The following is a 26,500-nucleotide window of genomic DNA, read 5'->3' as shown; positions in this document are numbered from 1 at the left end:
GACCTCCATCCATTGTTGGGTGAGCAGAAGCAGTATGTCCAAGGTGGAGTGACCAGGTCTGAAACCAAATTGGTGATCTGAGATAAGGTTGTTTGAGAAAAGGAAGGATTTTATATCAACTGCGATGATGGATTCCATGACCTTGCTGATGATTGGAAGTAAGCCGATTGGTCTGTAGTTAAGGGGATCTGTTTTTTCACCTTTTACCTTTGCCACCGAAGGTGGGCGGAGGTTATGTTTTCACCCCACCTGTCTGTGCGTTTGTCTGTGAACAGGATATCTCAAAAAGTTGTGGACGGATTTGGATGAAATTTGGTGGAGAGGTTCGGTGTGGGACAAGGACAAAATTATTAGATTTTCGTGAAGATCCGGATCTGACTACTAGACTTTTTAAAGTGATTCTTCACCATTGAGAGATTGTGCCAAAAACGATATGTAGCACGATATCTCAAAAAGTTGTGGACAGATTCAGATGAAACCTGGTGAAAAGGTTGTGTGTGTGACAAGAAAAAATGGATTCAGTGTTGGTGAAGATCCGAATCTGGATCCAGATCCGAGAAGTTTAAAAAAATATATAAGTGATTTTTCACCATTGAGAGATGGGGCCAAAAACGATGTACAGTAGAGCATCTTGTTTCAAAACGGTGTGGACGAGTTATGACAAAATGAGGTGGATGAGTTGGTGAGGTGACAATAACAAGCCAATTCGATCCTGGTTCATGTCTGGAGATGAGAACGCTTGTTAAACACACGGAGAAATGCTTCACTGTATGAGCAGGGTTGAAGGATGAGGTGGGGGAAGGTTGTGGATGAAGTGCAGAGCAGACAAACACCTCAGAAAAATAATGCTTTTGAAGGAGAAGGAGAAGAAGGAGAAGGAGAAGAAGGAGGAGGAGAAGGAGAAGGAGGAGGAGGAGGAGGAGGAGGAGGAGGAGGAGGAGGAGAAGAAGGAGAAGGAGGATAGGGATGAGAAGGAGGAGAAGCAGGAGAAGAAGGAGAAGCAGGAGAAGAAGGAGAAGCAGGAGAAGCAGGAGAAGCAGGAGAAGCAGGAGAAGCAGGAGAAGCAGGAGAAGCAGGAGAAGCAGGAGAAGCAAGAGAAGAAAGAGAAGCAGAAGGAGAAGCAGGAGAAGAAGGAGAACCAGAAGGAGAAGCAGAAGAAGGAGAAGCAGAAGGAGAATCAGAAGATGGAGAAGCAGGAGAAGGAGAAGAAGGAGGAGAAGGAGGAGAAGGAGGAGAAGGAGGAGAAGGAGGAGAAGGAGGAGAAGGAGGAGGAGGAGGAGGAGGAGGAGGAGGAGGAGGAGGAGGAGGAGAAGGAGGAGAAGGAGGAGAAGGAGGAGAAGGAGGAGAAGGAGGAGAAGGAGGAGAAGGAGGAGAAGGAGGAGAAGTAGGAGAAGCAAGAGAAGGAGGAATAGGAGGAGAAGTGGGAGAAGAAGGAGAAGCAGGAGAAGGAGGAGAAGGAGGAGAAGGAGGAGAAGGAGGAGAAGGAGGAGAAGGAGGAGAAGGAGGAGAAGGAGGAGGAGGAGGAGAAGGAGGATAAGGAGGAGAAGGAGGAGAAGGAGGAGAAGGAGGAGAAGGAGGAGAAGGAGGAGAAGAAGTAGAAGGAGGAGAAGGAGGAGAAGGAGCAGAAGGAGGAGAAGGAGGAGAAGGAGGAGAAGGAGGAGAAGGAGGAGAAGGAGGAGAAGGAGGAGAAGGAGGAGAAGGAGGAGAAGGAGGAGAAGGAGGAGAAGGAGGAGAAGGAGGAGAAGGAGGAGAAGGAGGAGAAGGAGGAGAAGGAGGAGAAGGAGGAGAAGGAGGAGAAGGAGGAGAAGGAGGAGAAGGAGGAGAAGGAGGAGAAGGAGGAGAAGGAGGAGAAGGAGGAGAAGGAGGAGAAGGAGGAGAAGGAGGAGAAGGAGGAGAAGGAGGAGAGGGAGGAGAAGGAGGAGAAGGAGGAGAAGGAGGAGAAGGAGGAGAAGGAGGAGAAGGAGGAGAAGGAGGAGAAGGAGGAGAAGGAGGAGAAGGAGGAGAAAGAGGAGAAGGAGGAGAAGAAGGAGGAGAAGGAGAAGAAGAAGGAGGAGAAGAAGGAGGAGAAGAAGGAGGAGGAGAAGGAGGAGGAGAAGGAGGAGGAGAAGCAGGAGGAGAAGGAGGAGGAGAAGGAGGAGGAGAAGGAGGAGCAGAAGGAGGAGGAGAAGGAGGAGGAGAAGGAGGAGGAGAAGGAGGAGGAGAAGGAGGAGGAGAAGTAGGAGGAGAAGGAGGAGGAGAAGGAGGAGGAGAAGGAGGAGGAGAAGGAGGAGGAGAAGGAGGAGGAGAAGGAGGAGGAGAAGGAGGAGGAGAAGGAGGAGGAGAAGGAGGAGGAGAAGGAGGAGGAGAAGGAGGAGGAGAAGGAGGAGGAGAAGGAGGAGGAGAAGGAGGAGGAGAAGGAGGAGGAGAAGGAGGAGGAGAAGGAGGAGCAGAAGGAGGAGGAGAAGGAGGAGGAGAAGGAGGAGGAGAAGGAGGAGGAGAAGAAGGAGGAGAAGGAGGAGGACAAGGAGGAGGAGAAGGAGGAGGAGAAGGAGGAGGAGAAGGAGGAGGAGAAGGAGCAGGAGAAGGAGGAGGAGACGGAGGGGAAGGAGGAGAAGGAGGAGGAGAAGGAGGGGGAGAAGGAGGAGGAGAAGGAGGAGGAGAAGGAGGAGGAGAAGGAGGAGGAGAAGGAGGAGGAGAAGGAGGAGGAGAAGGAGGAGGAGAAGGAGGAGGAGAAGGAGGAGGAGAAGGAGGAGGAGAAGGAGGAGAAGAAGGAGAAGGAGGAGAAGAAGGAGAAGGAGGAGGAGAAGGAGAAGGAGAAGGAGAAGGAGAAGGAGAAGGAGAAGGAGAAGAAGAAGAAGAAGAAGAAACAGAAGAAGAAGAAGAAGAAGAAGAAGAAGAAGAAGAAGAAGAAGAAGAAGAAGAACAAGAAGAAGAAGAAGAAGAAGAAGAAGAAGAAGAAGAAGAAGAAGAAGAAGAAGAAGAAGAAGAAGAAGAAGAAGAAGAAGAAGAAGAAGAAGAAGAAGAAGAAGAAGAAGAAGAAGAAGAAGAAGAAGAAAAGATGAAGACGAACAAGACAAACAAGACGAACAAGACGAAGAAGAAGAACAAGACGAACAAGAAGAACAAGACGAACAAGACGAACAAGACGAACAAGGAGTATACAAGAAGAAGAAGAAGAAGAAGAAGAAGACGAACAAGACAAACAAGACGAACAAGACGAAGAAGAAGAAGAAGAAGAACAAGACGAACAAGAAGAACAAGAAGAAGAGACATGTTATAATGGTGGAGAAGAACATGTGCAGCATTTTATGAAGGAGATATAAATGTTGAAAAGCATTCTTAAAATGATTGTTTTTTTTTTTTTTAACAGAAGCATCTATATATTAATACTGAAGGACCAATTTTGTTCTCCTCCTAGCGGTCGCATCACGTTTTTCTCGGTACTGTGACCTGGACTGAAAGAAACTTCGTACCTGTAAGAGTGCATCGCACATCGTGGCAATAGTCAAAGTTCAACGCTGAAGCAGAATAAACACTTTTCGTTGAGATGGGGGCGAGGAGTGAAGAGGCGGGGGGCAAGGTAAGCAAATTTTTGGGCGGAGGTAAGCAAATTGAAAGCGGAAGACAGGGGGAAATGGGGCGGGGGATGAGTTGAATGAGGCGGAGTTGCGTGCGAGGGGGTGGACAGGAGGGTGGGGACTGGGGGCAAGTGGGGCGGGAAATCAAAAGATGGTGGGGTGGGGAGTGAAGAGGCGGGGCTGGGGTAATTACATTTTTGGGCGGGGGTAAGAAATTAAATGGGGCAGGGGCGGGGGATGAGTAGGCGGGGGCAAGCACACCCTGTCCAGTCCATGTCCCTCGAGTGTGTGTGAGCTGATGAGGGTGGTTGAATGAACGGAATCCGTCTGTGACGGGGTTTCAGCTAGTTTACATTTAATGTAGATTCACCTTGGAGAAAAAAAAGAAGGGGGCGGGGTTATGTAGAATCAGAAACTGAAAGAAATTCAATAGAAATGAGAATCATTATGGAGTGAAATATAAAGTTGAAATGGAGTGAAACAAACGAATTGGAGCAAAGGAAGAGCAGAAAAACTACAGTTTCTCAGATGTGGGTGTCACAAAAGTTATACAAACAATCAAAGATACACAAAAGTATGATGAGGAACATATTGTACAAAACAAAATCTACACATATGCCTTGTATTTGTTTATTTTGACTTATTGTATCTACTTATAGAATGAGAAATAAAATAAAGGTTGGTATGAGCAATCTCGTTTACGTGTCAAACTATCCCCGGGTAAAAATAATAATCAGCACCATTTTACTCTTCTTCTCATCCTCCACATGATGAATGTTTTCCAAATGATATTGTTGTGCAGAGACTTCCAACTTCACAGAAGTGTTTGATACTTCATTTAAGAAGATTTACTTCTTGAAACCATTTCAGCCACTGGACACACTGAAGTACAGTAAAAGGAATTCCATGAGTAAAATAAAATAAAGACCATTTCTATTGAAAGGGCCACCTCAGTGGTCTGTAATCGTCTGGTTGCCAGGTGGGTGGTCAAAGCTCCCAGAGAAGGAAATTGAGTGGGTCGGGAGGAGGGGAGGTGCATTAGAATCCAAGCAGTCAGCCTCGAACACCTTCTTTATAGTTGGTGGCAGAGTTGCTTGGAAACGAAAAACATTTCGGACCATGCTGTGATATGGCCAATTCATAGCAGTCCCAAGGAAATTTGACATACAAGGATACATATTTAAGACACTATTCGAAAAGAGTAAGTAATTAAGCTTTATTATTTTGTCTTGATGATGGAACAGGCTTTTGTTTGTTTTACCTTTAGCTTATAGAAACATAAAACAACACGGGGTCATGGGTAGCAGCAAAACAAAACAGCCCTTTTGGAAGAGAGGAATGTAGGGCCGAGCACGTTAGGGCTTCCTCATTTGTGATCATAACCTCGGGTTAGGCTTGCAGACCCCCATTGCAGCATTTTAAAATATATATACAACATTGGTGTTTTTAACTATACTTACAGATTCCACGAAAGTGAAAGATGAATCCCTTCAATATTTTCCTGGGTCTATCTATCTTTTATGTACGCAAAAATAGTAGAACCTTTGACCCTGCCTCCCACATCACAAATGTGCTCCTTCACTGAAATGTCCTCCGAACCTCCCTGTACCCTCTCCCACCAAACTCCCAACCCCTCATCCCTCTTCTCTCATCTTACTCCCTTCATCCCTTGAGTATGAGTTCACCTTAAAGTTGATAAACAAATATATTTTACAACTGTATAATATTCTACACTGCACAGTAATCTAAATTGTGAATATCATTCAACCGACTGCATGTGTGGCAAATAAATCATAAACAGCACCCCCTGTCGGTTGTATAACATTCCTGGTTACGTTTAATACAAATTATTTAATCTCGGATAAATCCAGAGCTGCAACACAGAAAGAAGTTTCTCAGATCAATTCCAATGTAGCGACAATAGCTCAATGTTGTACGCTGTTGTAAAGTTGTACGTATGTTGTACGTATGTTGTAAAGAAAATCGAGTGATTGACTTCTACTCATCGCTGAAGGTTGATGACTGTCCAGTCTGAGTGGTGTCGCATAAACTGTTAAGCTTGAGTGTGGGTGAATACAATCACGAGTTCAATGAGTTCAATAAGAAGCAAGAAAAACGACAGCGGCGTATCACCTGTGGGCCAATTAGGCATCGTGTCACGAGGTAATATGATTCATGAGATGACGCAGATGGCATGAACGTTCAATGCCCAATGCCCATGGGAATAATCTGCTTCCCAAAAGGGGGTCGATGATAGAAGTCCTGCAGTTAAAAGGAGTGAAAACCCACTGAAGATATCGAGCCACGATGCAGTACGTGGTAAGAAGCTCTGTTAGTCAAGAGAGGAAATACGTCACTGAAGATAGGGCTGCACATGTGGTTTAACTCCAGTGGAACTCAAGTCCATGAGTTAATTCCACAACGGTATAAAATGAGAGCTGCAAGCAGGAAAAACCATGAAGGTGTAAAAAAAAATGGCGAGCTGCCACCCTTCCGTTCTTGCCTTTATCCTCTCGTACCATGAGGGGGAGGTCCTCGAGAGCTGAAGCAGTGTCAGGCAAAATGATTGGTTAGAAACCAGATAAAAACCACGCCTACACTACTGCCATTCTTGGACAAGTAAATGTAACAAAGTTCATGATGTAAAAGTACTAACAAGTTGGCACCGATGCAAAGTACACAACAGGGTCGACTTTGTGCACTGATCTGCTACCGCTACTGTCTCCACTCACTTCTGTAGTCTCGTCGGCTCTATGGAGTCTTTTTCTTTTGCTCTCAACTATTCCAAACTTCCACGGCAAAACATGTCTTTTCGGATCTTGAACAGTCAGTCATCTTGGTGCTCCAAAGTTCAGCTGTTGATCAAGTTCCATAACGATCCTGTCCTTTTCCTTCTAGAGTTCTTGGATATGGGCGTGACATGGGAATATTTGGCCACCCCTCCTATAAAATTTTATACCATCCCATCACCTGTCCTTAATGCGTATCGTATATCTGTGTCTATATTTCAATACAGGAAGGGATCCACTTTGTGTGCCTATCTCATTCGGCGTATTGCTGTCTCCACTCTATTTGATGGTCTCACAGGCTTCATGACTGCTTTCTTTTGCCAGAAGGTTTTGAAGTTTACATGTAACTTGATTTTTGTGGGTTTTTAAAGACAAAATCTATCCATTTCACCTGATGAATGTCACCATCTTGCTGCTAGAGAGCTCTTGGTTTGGTGTTGTTCCGATCTGTATGGTCGTTGTCCAGCGGAACATATCTGGAAAGTCTGTGTCCTCATTTTTATATTGTTATGGATCTGGTTGAAGGGGTAAGTTAAAATAGTTATTTCCCAATCCTAGTGCATGTTACAATAAGTGTTGTAATTGCTGTAATTAAAGAGGTCGGGCCAAATTTACGAAAGGTGTTTAATAAGCATTTTGCTAACACACACCCGACCCTTAAAACTATGACTAAAACATTGTTGTAAGCAGCTAATTACCCTTTTAAACAGTAATTTACAAAGGGAGATCGACATCCTGTAGTAATAGTTGTGCACATATAAACAGCCGATTATTCTTTCTCTGCCTGGTATTGGCTTAATGGCTATTGTGGTGGGCTTGAGATCCTAGGGTTCCGAGTTCAAATCCTGCTTTGCTGTTTAATCAATACCAGGTGGGGTTGACTCAGCCTGTCATCCTTCCGAGGTCGGCAAAATGAGTGCCAGCTTGCTGGTATCCTGTGTCAGAGTGGCGACCTGTCCAGGATTGTGTCCAATAGCCAAGGAGACTGCTGAGGCAGCACCAACGCTCTGCACAGAGTATGGTCCCTATGGATGGATGGATTAGCCTGTGAAACCTCGCCCATATCTCCAATATCCAATGCAAATGATGCACTTGCACGGAATCAAATCTCCACGGACAATTGTTGGATGGGATTCAGAGCATTGCTCCTCATCATCTTACACTATTTTCCGAAACCAATGAAATGATTCTTTCGAGAGATCAATCCATCCCTCCAACTATTGATCGTGAAGAAGACAATCTGTGGATGTGTACAATCTCTGCATACGAGCTATGGTTCCCACATGTATGCCGCTATGGGTAATCTGGATTGAAGTGATCGATAACGGTTATTGAAACATCTATCATGTTTTATGTTTGGGTTCTATACACAGAATAAAAATCATTAGGGGCTATCTATTTATTATGTATCCATAATCTGGTGACGTTTTTCCACTCCTTCCATACCCTTATATGGGCCGAATTTACATCAGGTGTTTAGTGAACGTCTTGCTAACACATGCCTAATCCTTAAACGCTGACAAAACCATGTTTGTACAACACAGCAAATTAGCTGTTTAAATAGCTATTTACAAAAGGAGATTAACATCAGTTTATCTGTGTGTATACAAACAGCTAAACAACAATTTAGTTATGCACATCTAAGTAATATTTCATTCTGTTTAATCATTCATTTTGTTCAGCTCACCATATTGGACGTTACCAAACCAATTAACCTCAACGACTCTGCATTGGCCTCACCATACAACAAGTTTTAGTTTGTGTGTTCCAACGGCAGCAGCATGTTGGCAAAGAAAAGAGGGGACAATTTTCCATTGAGCAACGAATGGGTTTAATTGAGCAAATGAAGGTTCATTCGAATCACTCCCCTCGTACTCCTTTTTGCCTGGTTGTGGCCTCTCGGCTGCTGCGCACCTTGGAATGTGCACCGGAGTCAGCATGAATGTACGGCACGTGTACGCGGGATTCCCCAACAAAATGCCTCAGTATTCTCCTCTCTGGAATTTCTCAAATAGCTGTGACAATTCAAAGATTCTCGAGTCATGTGCTGACACATAAAATCTGGCAACTACATTAGTGAACAGAAATAGATGGTCGCACACAAATTGGCAATGTAGGCTGTCATAGCCTTTTCTGTTCATATACCTGAGGGCATTTGGACCACCAGGATTTACAATTGGCACATGAGATCCATAAATATGTCCAATAACCTCAGGAAATTGTGATATCGCATAGAATCCTTCTGTTACAGTTCTCCTTCCTTCTGGAGTACCCGGATAATAATGTATTGTTACGGCTGTGGAAATTCGCAGAGCATCATATAGGTCGTTAGATCAGTTATGCTGATAAGTCCGTGTTCAGATAGATTTCCCCACCTTTGTCTAATGGGATTTATTTGTGTAATCGGGGCTGTGATCTTTGAGTTAGCCATTTTTCTTTTGCTATCGTTATTTTGGACCAACCGCCATTACTACCACCACAAAGCGCCAGCCACGCCACATTAACCACAACCTTCACAACCACCTTAACCACCACCCAACCACACCACCCTCATGACCACCACAAACGCCAGCCACACCACCAAGTCCACCACAAAACGCCAGCCACGCCACCATAACGCCAACCACACCACCACCACCGCGTTTCCACCTCAGCAGGGTTGCGAGAAGCCTGACATTCGTCGGGAGAGAACGGACGACGGCCTCACCCCTCCCCCCCCCCCCAACGAAAAGCACGTGCGGAAGAGACGCGGGGAGGCAGTACTTAAAACAAAAGAGCCGGGCCGATCTATCCTGGAATTTTCCTCCCCCGCATGCCGCGAAGGGAGGGCGATGCGACGTCGAGATAAAAGGGCACGCGGAACGAGAGGTCTGGTCAGTGGGGCTGTGGGTCTGGAGGTCTGCAAGTCGTGGTCGCTCTCTGCCTGGGTCAAAGTCTGTCAAGGTCTGGAGGTCTGGAGGTCTGGAGGTAGTGGTCCCTCTCTGAGTCGTCGGCTGCGGGAGGTTGTAGAGGCATGTGGAAAGGAGGGGAGAGAGCAGCGGAGCCAAGGCGCGTGGCCTGCCGAGCCGTGCCTTACCGTGGGTCGTGGAGACGGGACGCCGCGGGCGAGGTGAAGGTTGCCAGCCCGGTCTCGCGGAGCCTCTGTGGTCTACACAGCTCCGTGTCAATAAAGACCCCAAGGGGTCCAGTCTGCCCCTCGTCTGTCCTGGGGCTTTTCTTTGCTTTTGTGTGAACGGTGTGGCGCCATGTCCGTAAGTAGAACTGTTAAGTGTGTACATAGTAAATAAACGGTTGTAGCTCTTGTCTTGCTCGTGTTTTGTCCCTACCCCCCATTGATTGCATACCTGCTTGATTGCTTGACTGCTTACGTGCTTATGTTCGTAAATAAATGTGCTTATTTGAATGTGAACCTGTTCGTCGTGTCATTTTTCCCCATTGAAACGCCATATTGCATTTTGGAATGGTAGCGGGTTTTTTGATAGCCGATAAAAGAATCGGGTCCAGCGAGGTCTCGCGATAATACCCCGCTCGGTTATCCCAGAACGGAACGTACCGCTTAAGCGGTTCGTGTCCAAGCAGACCTCGCTGAGGTACGGTCTCTCAGTAGGCTGCTCGCGCGAATAATTAGGTATATCGACAATTCGGCGATTGACCCTGTCGCGCGCAGGTAGAATATTGACGAGGCCATGGTGTGCGCTTGGAGCACACCCGTGACTGGTTTTCGGCATTGTTCCGGAAAGTCGCGACTGAATTGTCCGTCCGGTGAGCATACGGCCGTGATTCGGCTAAAAAGCGGCTGTCCACACGCCGGCGGGCGGGAATTCGTAACAGTATAAAGTGCATTTTCTTCGCACAAATGGCTGAAGTGACGCGATTAATCACCTTGCAACATGTGACCTGTGAAACGCCACACATATCTCCAACATTCGATTGAAATGATGCACTTGCAGATAATTGCAGCACCATGGACATTTATTGGAGGGGACGTGGCAGAGTTGGGATATTACGTCAAAGCTAAAAAGACCATGAATCACTGGCTTCCTGCCAATGAGCAGGAGCTACCTATCCTTGCCTGATGTCCACATCACCCAATCACCTGTTGGTTCCTGCTTGCTGCACCCTGGTTCCTGCATGGTCCTTTGCGGTTCAGTGGTGTGCGGTGGACATCTGGAGACACCACATAGCACAGTAAGGGTGAATCTGCCACACCAGGTGTGAGCAATGCCACGCAGGACAGGTTTAATTTTGTTCTCTCTTTCTCTCTTTCTCTCTTTCTCTCTTTCTCTCTTTCTCTCTTTCTCTCTTTCTCTCTTTCTCTCTTTCTCTCTTTCTCTCTTTCTCTCTTTCTCTCTCTCTCTCTCTCTCTCTCTCTCTCTCTCTCTCTCTGTCTGTCCATCTCGTCACCCCAAATGAGACGTCATTTATTTAAACCTTTCCAGCCTTTATCCCATCTCGTCTTTAGTTGTCCTACCCTTCCTCCTGCCCATGGTACACTGAAGCTTGTGATGAGGCAGTTGTCCTGAAACAACTTACCTTCGCCTCATGGAAGGCAAATCCAACTAAAGGCAAACTCAGTTCCTTCCACAAAGCTCGGAAGAAGTGTGTCTACCCTGAGGAAACAAGATCTTTCTAATCTCAAGTCTGAACTCTCAAACCTGTCTCCCTCCTCGAAGTCCTGGTGGCATCTAGTTAAGACCAGTGTGACCACTCCTCATTTTCATAAATGCCAAGGTGAGCCAATGAAAAAAGCCAAGAATTCACAAGGTTTCGGAAAAGCGATAACAATAGAAAACCTATACGCCAAGAAAACCTATAGAAAACCAAGACACCAAGAAAACCTATAGAAAACCAAGACGTCAAGATGAACAACGAATAGCCAAGATCTTGAGAAAAAGCCAAGGAGTGGTCACACTGGTTAAGACTGTTTCTGGTGTATGTTCCCACTCCATCTCCTCCCTTACCTCAAATGGCTGCACAGCTGACACTGCATGTGAAAAGGCTAAATGCCAAAACTCTGTGTTTGCTTCTAAATCCTGTGTCCCAAACCCATTGCTTTCTGTACCCAGCATACCCAGTCACATCCAGCTGTTCCTGGATTCTGTGTCCTTTTCTCCTGACAAGGTGGAGAGTTTGTTGTCAAACCTTGACTCAGATTCTGCAACTGGTCCACACGGCATCAGACCATGTGTCCGAAAAACCTGCTCTGTTGCTCTTGCTCACAGTCATCTGCCTTCTGCTTGGAAATCAGCAAACATTACCACCAAACAAAAAAGGTGGAAAAACAGATCGTTGCAACTACAGACCAATCAGCCTTCTCACAATCATCACTAAGGTTACGGAATCCATCATCGCTTCAGACATTAAATCTTTCCTTCTCCAATGGCTTGATTTCTGATGATCAATTTGGATTCAGACCAGGTCACTCTTCCCTGGACTTGCTGCTCCTGCTTTCCCAACAATGGATGGAGGTCCTTAATGCCACATGAGATCAGAGCCATCTCTCTAGACATATCGCGCGCTCTGAATACGGTCTGGCACCCCGCCCTGTTCACCAAACTCTCTTCCGATGGTATCCAAGGCAAACTCCACTCTTGGCTCGCAGACTTCCGCTCCTGTCGTAGTCAACGTGTGGCCCTTAATGGAATTGTCTCATACCCTCTTTCTATCCAGGCTGGAGTTCCTCAAAGCAGTGTTCTGGGCCCTGTGCTTTTTGTCATTTTCATCAATGATCTCTCTGACTCTGGAAAATCCTCTTTATCTCTTTGCTGATGACTCCACCCTCTGCCATACCATCTGTCATCCCTCAGACCGGCAAGCAGCAGCTTCTTTGCTCTTTGCAGATCTGGATAAAATCACAAGCTGGTCCAACACATGGAACATGTCTTTCAATCCTGACAAATGTCACACTCTCACTATGTCTCTTCGAAAGGACTGTATGGAATCCCCCTCCCCCCACCCCAATCTACTTTCTCAACAATCCTCTCGAAGAAGTCCTTTCATTCAAACCTTTGGGCCTCACGATCTGCCATAATCTTTCCTGGGAAAACCACATGTCCAAGCTGGCCTCCAAAGCCAGTCACCGATTGGGCATCCTCCGTCATGCAAAGTCCTTCTTGGCACACCTGAGCTCCTGACCACGTCCAAAGCTTTCATCCGCAGCCTGATGCAGTACTGCTCTGCCCTGTGGGTTGGTGCTCCCGCCTCTCACCTTTCTCAGCTTCATGCTGTGGAAACCAAGGCATTTAAAATAATTGGTATCTCCCGTGATGACTCTGAGTCTTTGGGTCTCTCACCGGTGGCAGGTCGGTGGTCTTTCTGTGTTCTACCATATCTTCTCTGGCCTCGCCCCTCCTGCTCTGTCTGCTATCTGTCCCGCCCATACTTCCGCTGGGCGCTCAAGGTCCGCCAGCAACCCCCTTCTGATTAAACTACCAAAATCAAGAATCACTGCTCACCTTCATTCTTCATTTTTTCCACCTTTGAAACAAACTACCACATTCTCTTCAATCCCACTCTTCCCTCCAGGTCTTCAAAATAGCTGTTCACCACCATCTCTCATCTTCCCCCACCCAAAACCATGATCGTTTCAACCCCTGTTAATCCACCCCAAACCCACCTCCTTCATATTCCCTGCTTTTCTTCCTGAAAGTTCCTGTAGTGTCCATCTTGTTTACCCTGTGTACATGGCCCCATCCCTCTCCCTTCCACAGATCCCATGTGTCTATTCCCCACTGTTTTGTGTTTCCCTCTCCCATCTTGTCTTCTGCTCCCTTTATTATACATTCCGTGTGTTAGCTCATGTGAGCCTTGTGTATAATGGGTTACAAAGGGAATATGCTTTGAGGGATTAGTTCAGGTTTCCTCACTTTTCCAGCATCTTCTGTTTTGTCACCTACATGATTGAGCACTCTCTGCTAACCACTCCATTTACATATGCAATATGCATGCCAAAACTACATTTGAATCTGCATGCCAGAATAAAACTGTCACGACCACCACCACAATAGCCTATTAATAGCAATTATTTCTTAATACCAGCGATAACCACTCTGTCTGCTTCAAACACATTGGACTTTATTTCCATCTCACTCAAAACCCACCATTCAAGTTCACCTTTCCAGCCTTCACCCAAAGTACACATCGCCATTGCCCAACAGCACCGCTTCAACCACGACACCAACCCCCATATGCCTCACCACTGCAACTGCCTTCCTGCACCTCCAGATTATCATCTCGCCTTGCCAAAGGACGCCTTCGGACAGTGCCCACACCCTAACATAGCGCCACTGCAAACGGAGCTTGTTATACATGGGCGCCAGTGTGTGCTTCCTGTTCCATTATGTTCCTGTACCAGCAAAGACCACCTTGTTATCCAGCATGCCAACCGTGCCCTTCCTGGGTGTGATGATTTATTCAATGGTGGTGGTGGTGCAGCACAGGCATGATGGGCCAAATGGCCTCCTCCTGCATCAAAGCCAATTGTTGAGATTTATTGGTCTCACATCGATGTGGTCACAAACTGCATTGCAACCAACAGACATTCTCAGATTTTGTATGCAGCAGAAATGAGTCTTTACTTTGTGCAATATAAAGTCGGCACTTCGGTATTTTGCGTGAAGTTCATAGAAGGAAACGGCAATGGGAAAATCCAACAATGGACACCATTTCCATATTTATCGACTTCGAAGATCTCCTGCCTGGCAGATATTTGATCACAGTAAGATGTTTACAAGCTTTTGTACCTGGCTAACTTCGACAAAAATACTTCATTAAAAAAACTACCATGGGAGTAATTCACATAATCGTGGTCATGATGTGTTAGCATTGTACCCCAACCGGATGAAATGGGTTAACAAACAAATCAGCTTATCGGAATAGCACCTCAATGACCGACAATCGTGGCATGCTTTTCTGATAACGAAAATAAAGAAACTTCCATAAGGGGCGTTTCAAAAATAAGGATTTCCATACATATACGGAAGAATTTCACCCATGTTGTCCACTCATGTCATTGTAAATTTATGCAAAATACAATGGTACCCTGAACATCACAGGATTTACGTACAACCTCAACCATGAGCTTTAGATTTATGCAAATAAATAAATAATGATGTTAAAAGGATCTTTCATTTCATTGTGAACACTTTAATCAACATTTAAAAATAACAAACAAATCCGATGTAAACATCCTCCACGGAAGAATGTCAAAAAATTACGATGAATAATTGCCACAAAACAATTTTCAAAATTACATATGATAGCATTAAACAAAGAATCCATTTCTTGGGTGGGCAATTATTTGAAGAATGAATGCATTTTCTTTATATAATAGATCGAGGTTCATGGAGGGGTGAGGTGACGAAGGGTAAAATGGCAAAATGGGTCAGTGGAGCCATGGTTGGATAAATTGAAATTCAAGTGTGATATTATACTGCAATATTAAATACATAATAATTAAAGAATGATAAACTAATCATGTCTAATTAACGTTAAATGAAAGTTTCCAAAAAACAGCCAAAATCTATATTGAGCATATTTACAAGAAAAGTAAACCTTCACCAGAGCCATGGTGTGGTTACTCTTCAAAAAGCTAACCAACATTTTATTGGCTATTTAACATCTCTTAAGCCAGCCGATTGCTGAAGCAATTTGTCAATGCGAATCCCAGAATATTTTATTGCCAATTCACAAAACCAACGTTCGTAGCAAAACGAGCATATAACTGGTGTGATACAACTTAGAAGCCGTGCAATGCTTGCTTCATGCTCTTAAAGGCACTCTAAAACATGCCCGAGCTGACGTGTAAAAGTTCCTTTGGTATTTGCACTTGCATCAGGTAAGTTATAAACCATTTGACATCTTTGGTTATGATAAGAAACACAGATGTGAAGTCAACTTTTTGGAAAATCAAGAGTAGAGCAAGTTCTACTCAGCAATAACCTTGAGAGTTTGAAGAAACATGTTTTCAAAGATTAATTGACTCCCACATTCGTTGGATTATGAGATAAACCTGAGGTGACTCTTGGGTAATGCACCAATGGACGGAATGGGTGATTTTTCCCTTGGATTCACCTCAGCACATGGTTCGTTTAAAAGCCAGTGTCAAGTTAATCCAGAATAATCTTCTAAAAACATTTTTGTCCATTTTATCATCCTTTGTATCGAGTACAAATAACTTGCTCTGTAACCATATAATATCTACAGTGTTTGGACAAGAAAATTCATACCAAGGCAGGAATGCAGGACTTTGAAAATAACACTTCAGTGTGGAGAAATGAAGTTGTCATTTTCACAAAACTGCCGATCCACAGTTTTGGACAAGCATTCCAGGAAACACTCAAGCGTTACTGGTGATTCCTTGAGAAAATAAATAAACACAATTGGAAGAAATTACTCCCTCCAACGCCCCCCTCCCCTAACTACAGTTTCGTATGCGATAAAGCAATGCAGTAAGTAGAGAATTTTAGCTCCCACAGCTTTGCCCCACTACATTTAATCAGAGGTGTGTGATGTCTAGTTGTGCATCTTTAGTGCAATCAAATAGGTGAACAAACCTGCACCTACCTGCACAAACAGTGCATGAGCCAGGAATGGAATCTTTCTGAGAGTTCGACCACTTAATCCCTGGCTTTTGCTGCAGGTTTCACATGGAAAAGAGAGGGGTGAGAGTGACAGAAGAATGGGAATGGTGGGAGGGGGTGAAGAAGAAGGAAACTGATACTTGATGTCATCAATAAATTCACAATATTTTACAATATCAGAGCAGCAACATTGTAAGAAAAGTTTTTTCAACACATACTCCACCTGAAAAATATGCAGACGTTTAGGTCTGGAGACTGTAGTAAGAGTAAATGGTTATGCAGCGATTCAGGGAGGGCAATCAAACTTTTGGACAAAAGTACTTTCCATTTTGGAAAGGTTGGGGAGGGGTAGTAGAGGTGATAATCAAACTTTAAACCATTGTTTTTGTGTACAACATCGAGGCTTGTGACCAAGAAGTTTTCTGGCCGACGGAGTTCAGAAATAAAGTTTAAAACTGTTTTTTTTTAAGCTCCACAAGGAAATGAGGGCTTGAATGGTCAGACACTAAGATGTCGGACGAGATTTCAATTATAAATGGCATTAAGAAAGGCTGTGTATCAGCCCAAACCCTGTGGGGTTATTAGTCCGACCTGTTCTCAAAGGGTTGGCTATTGTATTGTCTGTGTGTGAGTCCACACGAAGATCTACTTCAATATAAATCATTCTAACATCTACTGTAATCTATATACACCCAGCAAACTCTGTGTTGTTAAATACACAGTCTTGTTCCTCTCTCCTATGCCCGATAAATCTATGGCCAACCTCAACTCCTGCATTCTGAAAAAACCCGTGCCCAGATGGAAAATAAAAAAATCTGAAAACTTAAGGGGAAACATGAGAACACCTTTACTTGGACAACTTCATACTGGTTGCCAATAACCTTCAGGATAGTCAACTGATTATAAATAGGTTTGCCTCTCAAGCAAGAAACTTCGGCTTAACAATTGGTTTGAAGAAAACTGAAGTGTTCCACCAACCAGTACCTGATACAGGCTACCAATCCCCAGATGTTTCCATAGGTGGATCCAAGCTTGAAGTTATTGATACCACTTTGTATACCACGCGAGCAACATTGCCACCAACTGTAATACAGACTAGGAAATAAACTACACGATTGCAAAACCTACAAAACCTATCTTTCAGTCGACTGAGAAAAGTATGGGATCAGTGAGAGATAAAACTTAAATCCAGCCTGAGTGTAATCCAAAGTTCATAATTTCTGAACATTGAAGAAACTTGGACTACCGACATTTGACAAATTAAACAACTTGACAGGGTTTTACAACATCAATAATGAGAAATCATGACTACTGTTGCAAAAACTGTATTTTTGTTTGTTGTTCTTCTGAAGTCAGCTCTCAGGCCGAACTAAGGGCCAAGGCCCAAGCGCAGCGCATTCTTATTTCATATATTTGTTTGGATAAGGAATTAGCACAAGGAAATGATGTGCATAAATAATGCAAATAAGTAAACCTTGGGATATGCAGGTCAAAATTCCCTTTTGCCATCACCTTCATTTCAAATCTGCCAAAATCTCATGCAAACCCAATGGGCATTGGGGCAGGCCAGGTATCTAGATGGGCAGGCTTTTAGGTCCTTTGGCTTCAGTCTCATGGATTGAAAACCGAGTTTGAATACAGCCGAGGGGTGAGCCAAAGAGTGGGGTATGTTCAGACCGTACCGAGGTGATCTTGCTGCTCAGTCCAGTAGGCTAGAGAGATAATACAATGCATGGTGTGGACAGGATCCTGAGGGTCAGGAAAGTAGAACCTGCGAGCTAACGTTCATTGGAATGTCACAATTGTAGCCATGGCTGGAGAGGCCAAATAGCAATTTTTTTTGTAAAATACCCAAGCAAGATGGTAATCTTCCCTCATAGCCTGAGGAAGTAGCACAACAGGTTAAAGCCTGGGCTGGACTTACAGCCTGGGGTACACCCGCAGCGGCTTCAATAAACCACAAATGGATGAGCGTAGAGCCTAATTAAGGCCAATATCTCCCAGCTTAGTTAAGGCCAATATAGAGGTGGACTTGGACAAACAATGGGTGTAGAGAGGCAATGTTCAGTGACAGAGGAATGTGTGGTAGCCTCTCCTCTAAAAAATATGATGAACTAGTTGGAAGCCCATGGTAAAAATACCACGATAAAAAAATAAAAATAAAAGGAACCCTTTTATTCTTGTGCTGATTGAAAGAGCTAAATTGAGCAGTATTATAATATTCCTGTAGGTTTGGCCTAATACGAAGCAATTTTCACGTAATCTGTTTTCTCCAAGGAATATTTCTGCGTTTCAGGGCGCGGGCAATCAGACAGCATAAGCCTGCAAATATAATGTATAGAGTTTTGTGAAATAAAAAAACAAACAAAAAAAAAACACATTTGTTATCAGCAAATATATCATGGCATAAGAGGTCCATCTAAAAAGTAATGGGACTGAGCCTGCTGTGTGCTCCACTTACACAACTTGAATGAACGGTTGCGTCAGTCTTTCGCAACATTCCAGCAATATATATGATTGGTGATGGTTGACTGCACTCATTGTGCGATTTTTTTTGATAGGTCGTGCTTTACATGTTGTCTAGTCTGAGTCGTCGCGCTATGAGTCATGAGCAGAGAGCCAATCTGAAGTTTCTTGCCAAACTTGACAAAACAACTTCCAAATCCTACGCAACGCTGCAGCAAGTCGACGGGGAAGAAACGATGTCACGTACACGTGCATTTGAATGGCACAAGAGGTTCAAAGAGGAACGGGAGGCGGTTGAAGACGATCCACGGTCTGGAAGACCTTCAACGAGCAGAATGGCGGACAACATCGAGCGTGTGAAACAGATGGTGCGCACAGATCGTCGACTCACGGTGCGAATGATTTCTGAGGAACTTTCCATCAACAAGAAGACTGTCTGGAGCATCATCCCTGAAAATCTCGAAATGCGCAAGGTGTACGCAAAAATGGTCCCCAAGCTGTTGTCCGAGGACCAGAAACAGCAAAGAGACAGACATTATCGAGCGCCTCGAGGACGATCCAGACCTGCTCGGGAGAGTCATTACTGGCGGTGAATTACGGGAGAATCAATACGTGTACAAGGAGATCCTCCGGCACATCATGAGATCAGTCTGGGAGAAGAGGAGGGATCTGTGGGAGAACAACGCCTGGGTGCTCCACCATGACAACACCCCTGCTCACAGTGCCCTGAGCATCCGATAGTTTCTGGCGGAGAGGAACGTGCCAACTCTGGAGCAACCCCCGTATTTACCAGACTTGGCCCCTTGTGATTTTTTTCCTATTCCCTAAGCTCAAGGGTTGATCAAGGAGACCCGATTTCCTGATGTGGAGGCCATCAAAAGGGCCGTGACGATGGAGCTCCGGAGGTTTCCAGAAGAAGCCTTCCGGGGGTACATCGAAGCGTGGAAGAAGAGGATGGACAAGTGTGTGAGACTGGAGGGAAACTATTTTGAAGGGGACAAGCTGTGATTTCAATATATTATTTTGAATAAAATTTCTATGAAGTCAGTCCCGTTACTTTTTAGAGGGACCTCATATTTCTTAATTAAAAAAAACATTCGGGAGTGATCAAAGCAGCGGTCGATTGTTTTATCCACCGCCCAGGTTCAATCATTTGTTCAAATGAAAACAATGATTTTTTTTTCTCAAAGGTGTTGATTAATTTGAAGCGACTTTTGCTGAATTTTTTTTCTCTCCGAGGAGGATTTCTGCGTTTCAGGTTGAAACAGCGACAGCTGGCACATATATATATATATATATATATATATATATATATATATATATATATATATATATATATATATATATATGTACACACACACACACACACACACACACACACACACACACACACACACACACACACACACACACACACACACACACACACACACACACACACACACACACACACACACGTTATCTCCATTTGCGGGTTTCAAGAAGTTTTATCTCCTCCTCCTCCTTTAGTAAAGGATCATGATTTATGACCCAAACTGTGAAACTTCGTTCTCATAGCCTGGTTCCAAAACCTCTTTTCAAAATCTTCACTGAACCTCTGATAACCTCCACCTGTAGTTCGTTTGGAGTGATATTCCCCAGAATGATTTTTAAACACCCATTAAGGTTTTTTTTCATCATTCATCTAGCTCTAACTATCACTGGTACAAATTCAGCTTTATTCAATTTCCACATCCTCTTGACCTCATTTTTCAGATCTTGGCATTTGGTCATTTTGCTGATTTCTGTGGCGTTCAATCGAAAGTCATTGGGAACTGAAACCTCGATCAACAATGCTGACTTTTCCTTTTGTGTTTGAGCACGAAGTCTGGACGCATTACTTTGTTTGCAATGTCTACACTTGATGGGATCATCTTGTCATATGTAAGCATTATTTGTTCACTTTCAAGGATCGGTCTTGGTTTGTGTTTCCATGAGGGTTCTGAGACCGGGATGTTGAAATGTTTACAGATGTGCCAGTCAATTACTCCACAGATGCTGTCATGTCTTTCTGTGTGCAGCTGTTCTGACATGAGTTTATTTACAATATCAGAGCAGCAACATTGTAAGAAAAGTTTTTTCAACACATACTCCACCTGAAAAATATGCAGACGTTTAGGTCTGGAGACTGTAGTAAGAGTAAATGGTTATGCAGCGATTCAGGGAGGGCAATCAAACTTTTGGACAAAAGTACTTTCCATTTTGGAAAGGTTGGGGAGGGGTAGTAGAGGTGATAATCAAACTTTAAACCATTGTTTTTGTGTACAACATCGACAGCTGTTCTGACATGAGTTTGTTCTGACATGAGTAAAACTACCAAAATCACGAATCACTGCTCACCTTCACTCTTTCATTCCTCTTTTTTCCCACCTTTGGAATAAACTTCCACACTCTCTTCAATCCCATTCTTTCCTCTAAGCCTTCAAAACAGCTGTTCACCACCACCTCTTATCTTCCCCAATCCAAAACCACGATATTTTCTACCCCCATTAATCCAGCCCAAACCCACCTCCTTCAAATTCCATGCTTTCCTTCATGAAAGTCCCTGTAGTGTACATCTTGTATACCCCGTGTTCCCTGCCCCATACCTCTCATTTCCACAGATCTCCTAATGTCTCTGTTCCCCAGTGTTTTGTCCTTCCCTCTCCCACCCCTCTTGTCTTCTGCCCCCCTTGTTGTGTGTTAGCTCTCATACGAGCCTCGACAATGTATGCAAAAAAAAAGGGTGCTATTTGACCTGAGTTAGTATCTTAGAGTTGATCTTTCTCTACGTGTGCTGCTGCAACATTTCCTTTTGTCATTCTCTGGTCCAGTTGTGGTTTTCAGTTTTGTTTATTCATTCAGTTCTCCTCTCTGTTGCCCAATTTCTGTTTCTGTTATTTTGATAAAATTTGAAATCTCATCTGTTTCTATTTTCTTCTCTTGTTCTATTTTCTGTGTAGCCAGTAAGTTCTGTTGGTTGTTTTCTTTTCTGTTTCCTCTGGGAATCTCATCCCAAACGTATATCCTGTCATTCCATTGTGGCATTGGTGGTAGGTCACCATTTATAGGTGACCAGTCATTTCTTATTGCCTCTTCAGTTTGTTCATCTCTTATTCTTCGTTTCTCTTGCATTAATATTTTCTGTTTGAGGATATTGTTTTTCTTTGTGTTTAATGCTGCCCTCTGAAAATTACCTTTATCAGGGCATAATCTTCAGTTAATCATGTGTTCCCAGTTGTTTGCACTTTTTCCTCATGCCTTTTCGTCCGGCATATTCCATTGCCCATAATAACGTCCATTTTTATTTCCGCCACTGAAGGTGGATGAAGTTTATGTTTTCACCCTTGTCTGTCTGTTTGTTTGTGAAAAAACATCTCAAAAAATTGTGGACGGATTTGGACGAAATTTGGCGATGAGTTGGATATGTGACAAGGACGAAATGATTAGATTTTGGTGAAGATCCAAATCCGGATCTGAGAATTTTAAAGTGATTATTTTTACCATTGAGATACCGGGCCAAAAACGACATACATATAAGCACGATATCTTAAAAAATTGAGAGTTCGGACAAAACTTGGTGGACAGGTTGGTTTATGTTACAAGGAAGAATCGATTTGATTTTGGTGAAGATCCAAATCTGGATCCGAGATTTTTTTAAAGCGATTCTTCACCATTGCGTGATAGGCGAAACTTGGTGGACGAGTTGGTTAGGTAACCAGAACAATTCGATTAGATTTTAGTTCAGGTCCGAATCTAGATCCAGCTAATCAGTGGGATACAAAATGTAAAGTAATCAGCCTGGTGGAGGTAAGCGCTCTACCGAGTGCCCGACTAGTTCCTTCTTTGTCCAGATTTTAGTTTTTTATGCTGATCCTCTCTCTCCTTGGGTCACCGGTTTATGTCTTCAATTGCTTGCTGTCTTGCTATGTCAGTTATTTCCTTTATTCTTTCCTGGGTCAAGTAACATGGGATCATTGAAGCTACTGCAGTGAAGTTTGTTTGTGGAACTCTTTCAGCCTTGGATGCCAGCTTTCTTCGCTTCAATTGGTTTATGAATCTTTCTCCTTTACCAATAGTCCCCATTGTTTCATGTGCAAAATCCACTGACACACTGACACACACTGTCGTAAGAGGCGACCAGGGTTGGCGTCAGGAAGGGCATCCGGCCATAAAACATTGCCTCAAGAAAAAGCCAAACCCCTGCACAGCAGGGAAAAATGGCTGTAAAAAAAAAACACTGACACACACACACCATCACAATCCCAAAACAAAAGTAAAATATCAAAGATGCCATGATGGTAACCAATAAGAGGATTGTGGTGTTTTATTGTGGTATCGTAATGTGGTGTCATTCCGACCTTGTTTGGTTGTTTTTTGAGATTTCATCCCTCTACGTTTTTACAATTTTCTGAAAAATTTTTTTTTTTTTTTTGGTCTCTGCAATTTTTTTGTAAGGAATAAAATCCATCCATTGAGACCATACTCTGAACTTAGGAACGTAGGATCCCAAGCCCACCACCCTAAGAATTACGTCAATACCAGGCATAGGAATAAAATGCTTAAATGTTATATGTATGTGTATATAAATATATATATATATATATATACATACATATATATATATATATATATATAAATATATATATATATATATATACATACATATATATATATATATATATATATACATATATACATATATACATATATATATATATATATATACATATATATACATATCTTCTTCTTTCGGCTGGTCCCGTTAGGGGTCGCCACAGCGGATCATCCATATTATATGATCCGCATTGTGATTTGGCACATGTTTTACGCCGGATGCCCTTCCTGACGCAACCCTGGTCGCCTCTCACGACACACAGGGATATGGTCCACCTATTTTAACCGGGGTATACACCGGCCCAGTACACTGGTACTCATTTCGCCGACTTCGGAAGGATGACAGGCTGAGTGAACCCCCTGGTGTATTAATTCAGTGGCCAAACGGGGATTGAACTCAGGACCTTTTGGATCCCAAGCTGCTGCCCTAACCACTGCGCCAACACCAGGCTTATTATACATATATATATATATATATATATATATATATATATATATATATATATACATATATACATATATACATATATACATATATACATATATACATATATATACATATATATATATATACATACATATATACATATATATATATATACATACATATATATATATATACATAGATATATATACATACATATATACATATATATATATATACATATATATATATACATATACATATATACATATATATACATATACATATATATATATATATATATATATATATATATATATATATATATATATATATATATATATATATACATATATATATATATATATATATATATATATATACATATATATATATATATATACATATATATATATATATATATATACACATATATATATATATATACATACACATATATATACATACACATATATATACATACATATATATATACATACATACACATATATATACATACATATATATATATATACATACATATATATACATATATATATATACATACATATATATACAAATATATATACATACATATATATACAAATATATATACATACATATATATATATATATATATATATATACATATATATATATATATATATATACATATATATATATATACATACATATATATATATATATATATACATATATATACATATATATATATATACATATATATATATATATATATATATACATACATATATATATACATACATATATATATATACATATACATATATATACATATACATATATATACATACATACATATATATATATACATACATATATATACATATATATATATATACATACATATATATACATATATATATATACATACATATATATACATATATATATATACATATATATATATATATATATACATATATACATATATACATACAGTAAGTCCTCGCTAACCGGAAGTTCGCATATCGTTGTTTTGATTTTTCGTAATTTAGTTTTAATGACCAATTTTTCAATTATCGCAAACATTTTATGCCTATCGTAATGTCATTGCAAGGAAAAACGCAAAAAAAAGTTTCAAACTGCCTGCAAAAAACAACAATCACACAGGATGCGCATAAACACACTTTCACTTTACTGCGCATGTACTGTATGCTGTACTGTACGTATTCTCTTCACGCTCGCCTGCATACCTTCCAGTATGAATCCCAAGCGACCCGCAAGTCTTTTGCCGAGCACACCTCGTTTCAAGCAACAACGAAAGGCTGTCACATTGAAGGTGAAATTGGATATAATTAAAAGACATGAACGAGGTGAAGGGACAACGGAAATCGGCCGCGCGCAGCAATCGCTGCATCGACTGTACATTCGATCGTTCAAAGTTCGGCAAAGATAAAGAAAATATCACAGATTGCGACCAGTTCGAGTGCAACGACACTAACGAGAATGAGAGATGGTGCCATGCACAATATGAAGCGTTTATTATGTGTGTGGATAGAAGATCAAACTAAACGTCGCATGCCTTTATCTCTTGCTGTGATACAAGAAAAAGCGCGTCGTTTGTTAGGGCATTGACCCACGATTACATGATCAATTACTTCTCCAATCATGTTGAGAAGTATCTCAAAGGAGAACAACATTGACAACAAATCTTTGCTGCTTGTAGACAATGCTCCAGCCCATCCTCAGCAAATGGAAGACTGGTGTGAAAACGTGCAGGTAGTATTTTTACCACCAAATACTACCTCACTTTTACAGCCTATGGATCAGGGAGTTATTGCTGCTTTTAAAGCCTATTATGTTAAGCATACCATGCTGCAGCTTATCAAAAAAAACTGATAAGGACAAGCTATAAATCAAGGAGTTTTGGAGAACATACAACATAAAAATGGCTTTGGAAAACATTGAGGATTCATGGGCGGAGGCGAGTGCCTCCACAATAAACGCTGTGTGAAAGAAAGTGTGGCCCGAGTGTGTCCACAATTTCACGGGGTTTGCTGATGTTCCGTTGATTAAAAGTCAAATTGTAGACCTGGCGCAGGAGGTTGGTTTGAAGAGGTTGACGAAGAGGACGTGGATGACTTACTGGAGTCTCATGCAGAACCCTTAAGCAATGAAGATCTTATGGAGTTGGAACAGCAGTGGGCTCTTGAGGAAGAAGAAGATGCTGTGACACCTTCATCCGAGCATCTCACCATGAAAAACCTCAGCCAAATCCTCAGCTCGTTTGAAAGTGCCACAGAATTTGTTATCGAGCAAGATCCAAATCGTGAAAGGAGCACTGATTTTAGCTGTGTTGTTTATGATGCCCTTTGTTGCTACAAGGAACGTTATGCAGCAAAGAAAAGGAAAGCCATCCAGCCCACTCTCCATGCATTTTTCAAGCCAAACGATGCAGCACCAACTCCATCCACCATCCAGGATGCTCTTTCAACCAGCTGCCAAGAGACCGTTCCTGCTGGTGAAGAAAGTGACAGCACAGTGTCAAGTGAAGAGGGGGACGATTCTGCCACTCCGCAAGTGTGACTTGTCCACCGCAATCAACTCCGTTCTTCCAGCCTCGGGGTAAGTCTCCACGACTCGAGGAGTGTGTTTTGTTTATTTGTGTTTATGTCCAAAAAATTCCAAGCCAAAAACACATCCCCCCTTTAATACATTGGTTTCTATGGGAAAATATGTTTTGTTTAACACAGTTTCGCTTATCATAAGGTTTTCCAGGAACGCAACCCTTGCGAAAAGCGAGGACTTACTGTATGTATATATATATATATATATATATATATATATATATATATATATATATATATATATATATATATATATATATATATATATATATATATATATACATATATATATATATATATATATATATATATATATATATATGTTGTTGCGGAAATGGCCCTTAGTGTGTTATTAAATATAGCATTAGCGCAGATTCCCCCTTAAATTCATGTTTCGTCAGGTTGTTCGGTAATTGGACGTTACATGTGTGTCGGG

The 26,500-nt window shown here is 42.3% G+C and overlaps 1 protein-coding gene across 15 annotated transcripts in view; it reads right to left on the bottom strand.

Annotated features, from left to right (window-relative positions):
* TRIP13 (thyroid hormone receptor interactor 13) overlaps positions 1-26,500 on the bottom strand; it is a 168,326-nt gene that overhangs the window by 34,076 nt on the left and 107,750 nt on the right. For 6 of the 15 annotated variants that reach the window (XM_085893720.1, XM_085893715.1, XM_085893721.1 and 3 more), the window contains 2 exons: positions 15,911-15,980; positions 14,471-15,703 (listed from right to left, as the gene is read on the bottom strand). In XM_085893720.1, coding sequence (XP_085749846.1) covers positions 15,608-15,703; positions 15,911-15,980 — 166 coding nt within the window. In that variant the 3' untranslated portion in view covers positions 14,471-15,607. Of the gene's footprint in view, positions 1-3,775; positions 3,928-14,470; positions 15,704-15,910; positions 15,981-26,500 lie in introns of those variants that run through there. The other 9 variants (XR_015061344.1, XR_015061341.1, XR_015061345.1 and 6 more) reach the window with 5 other exon arrangements.

Source organism: Eptatretus burgeri, chromosome 8, assembly GCF_056783735.1.
Source record: "Eptatretus burgeri isolate ZD-2024b chromosome 8, Ebu_testis_v1, whole genome shotgun sequence".
NCBI classification, from domain to species: Eukaryota; Metazoa; Chordata; class Myxini; order Myxiniformes; family Myxinidae; genus Eptatretus; species Eptatretus burgeri.
This window is presented reverse-complemented; position numbering and strand designations above follow the sequence as displayed.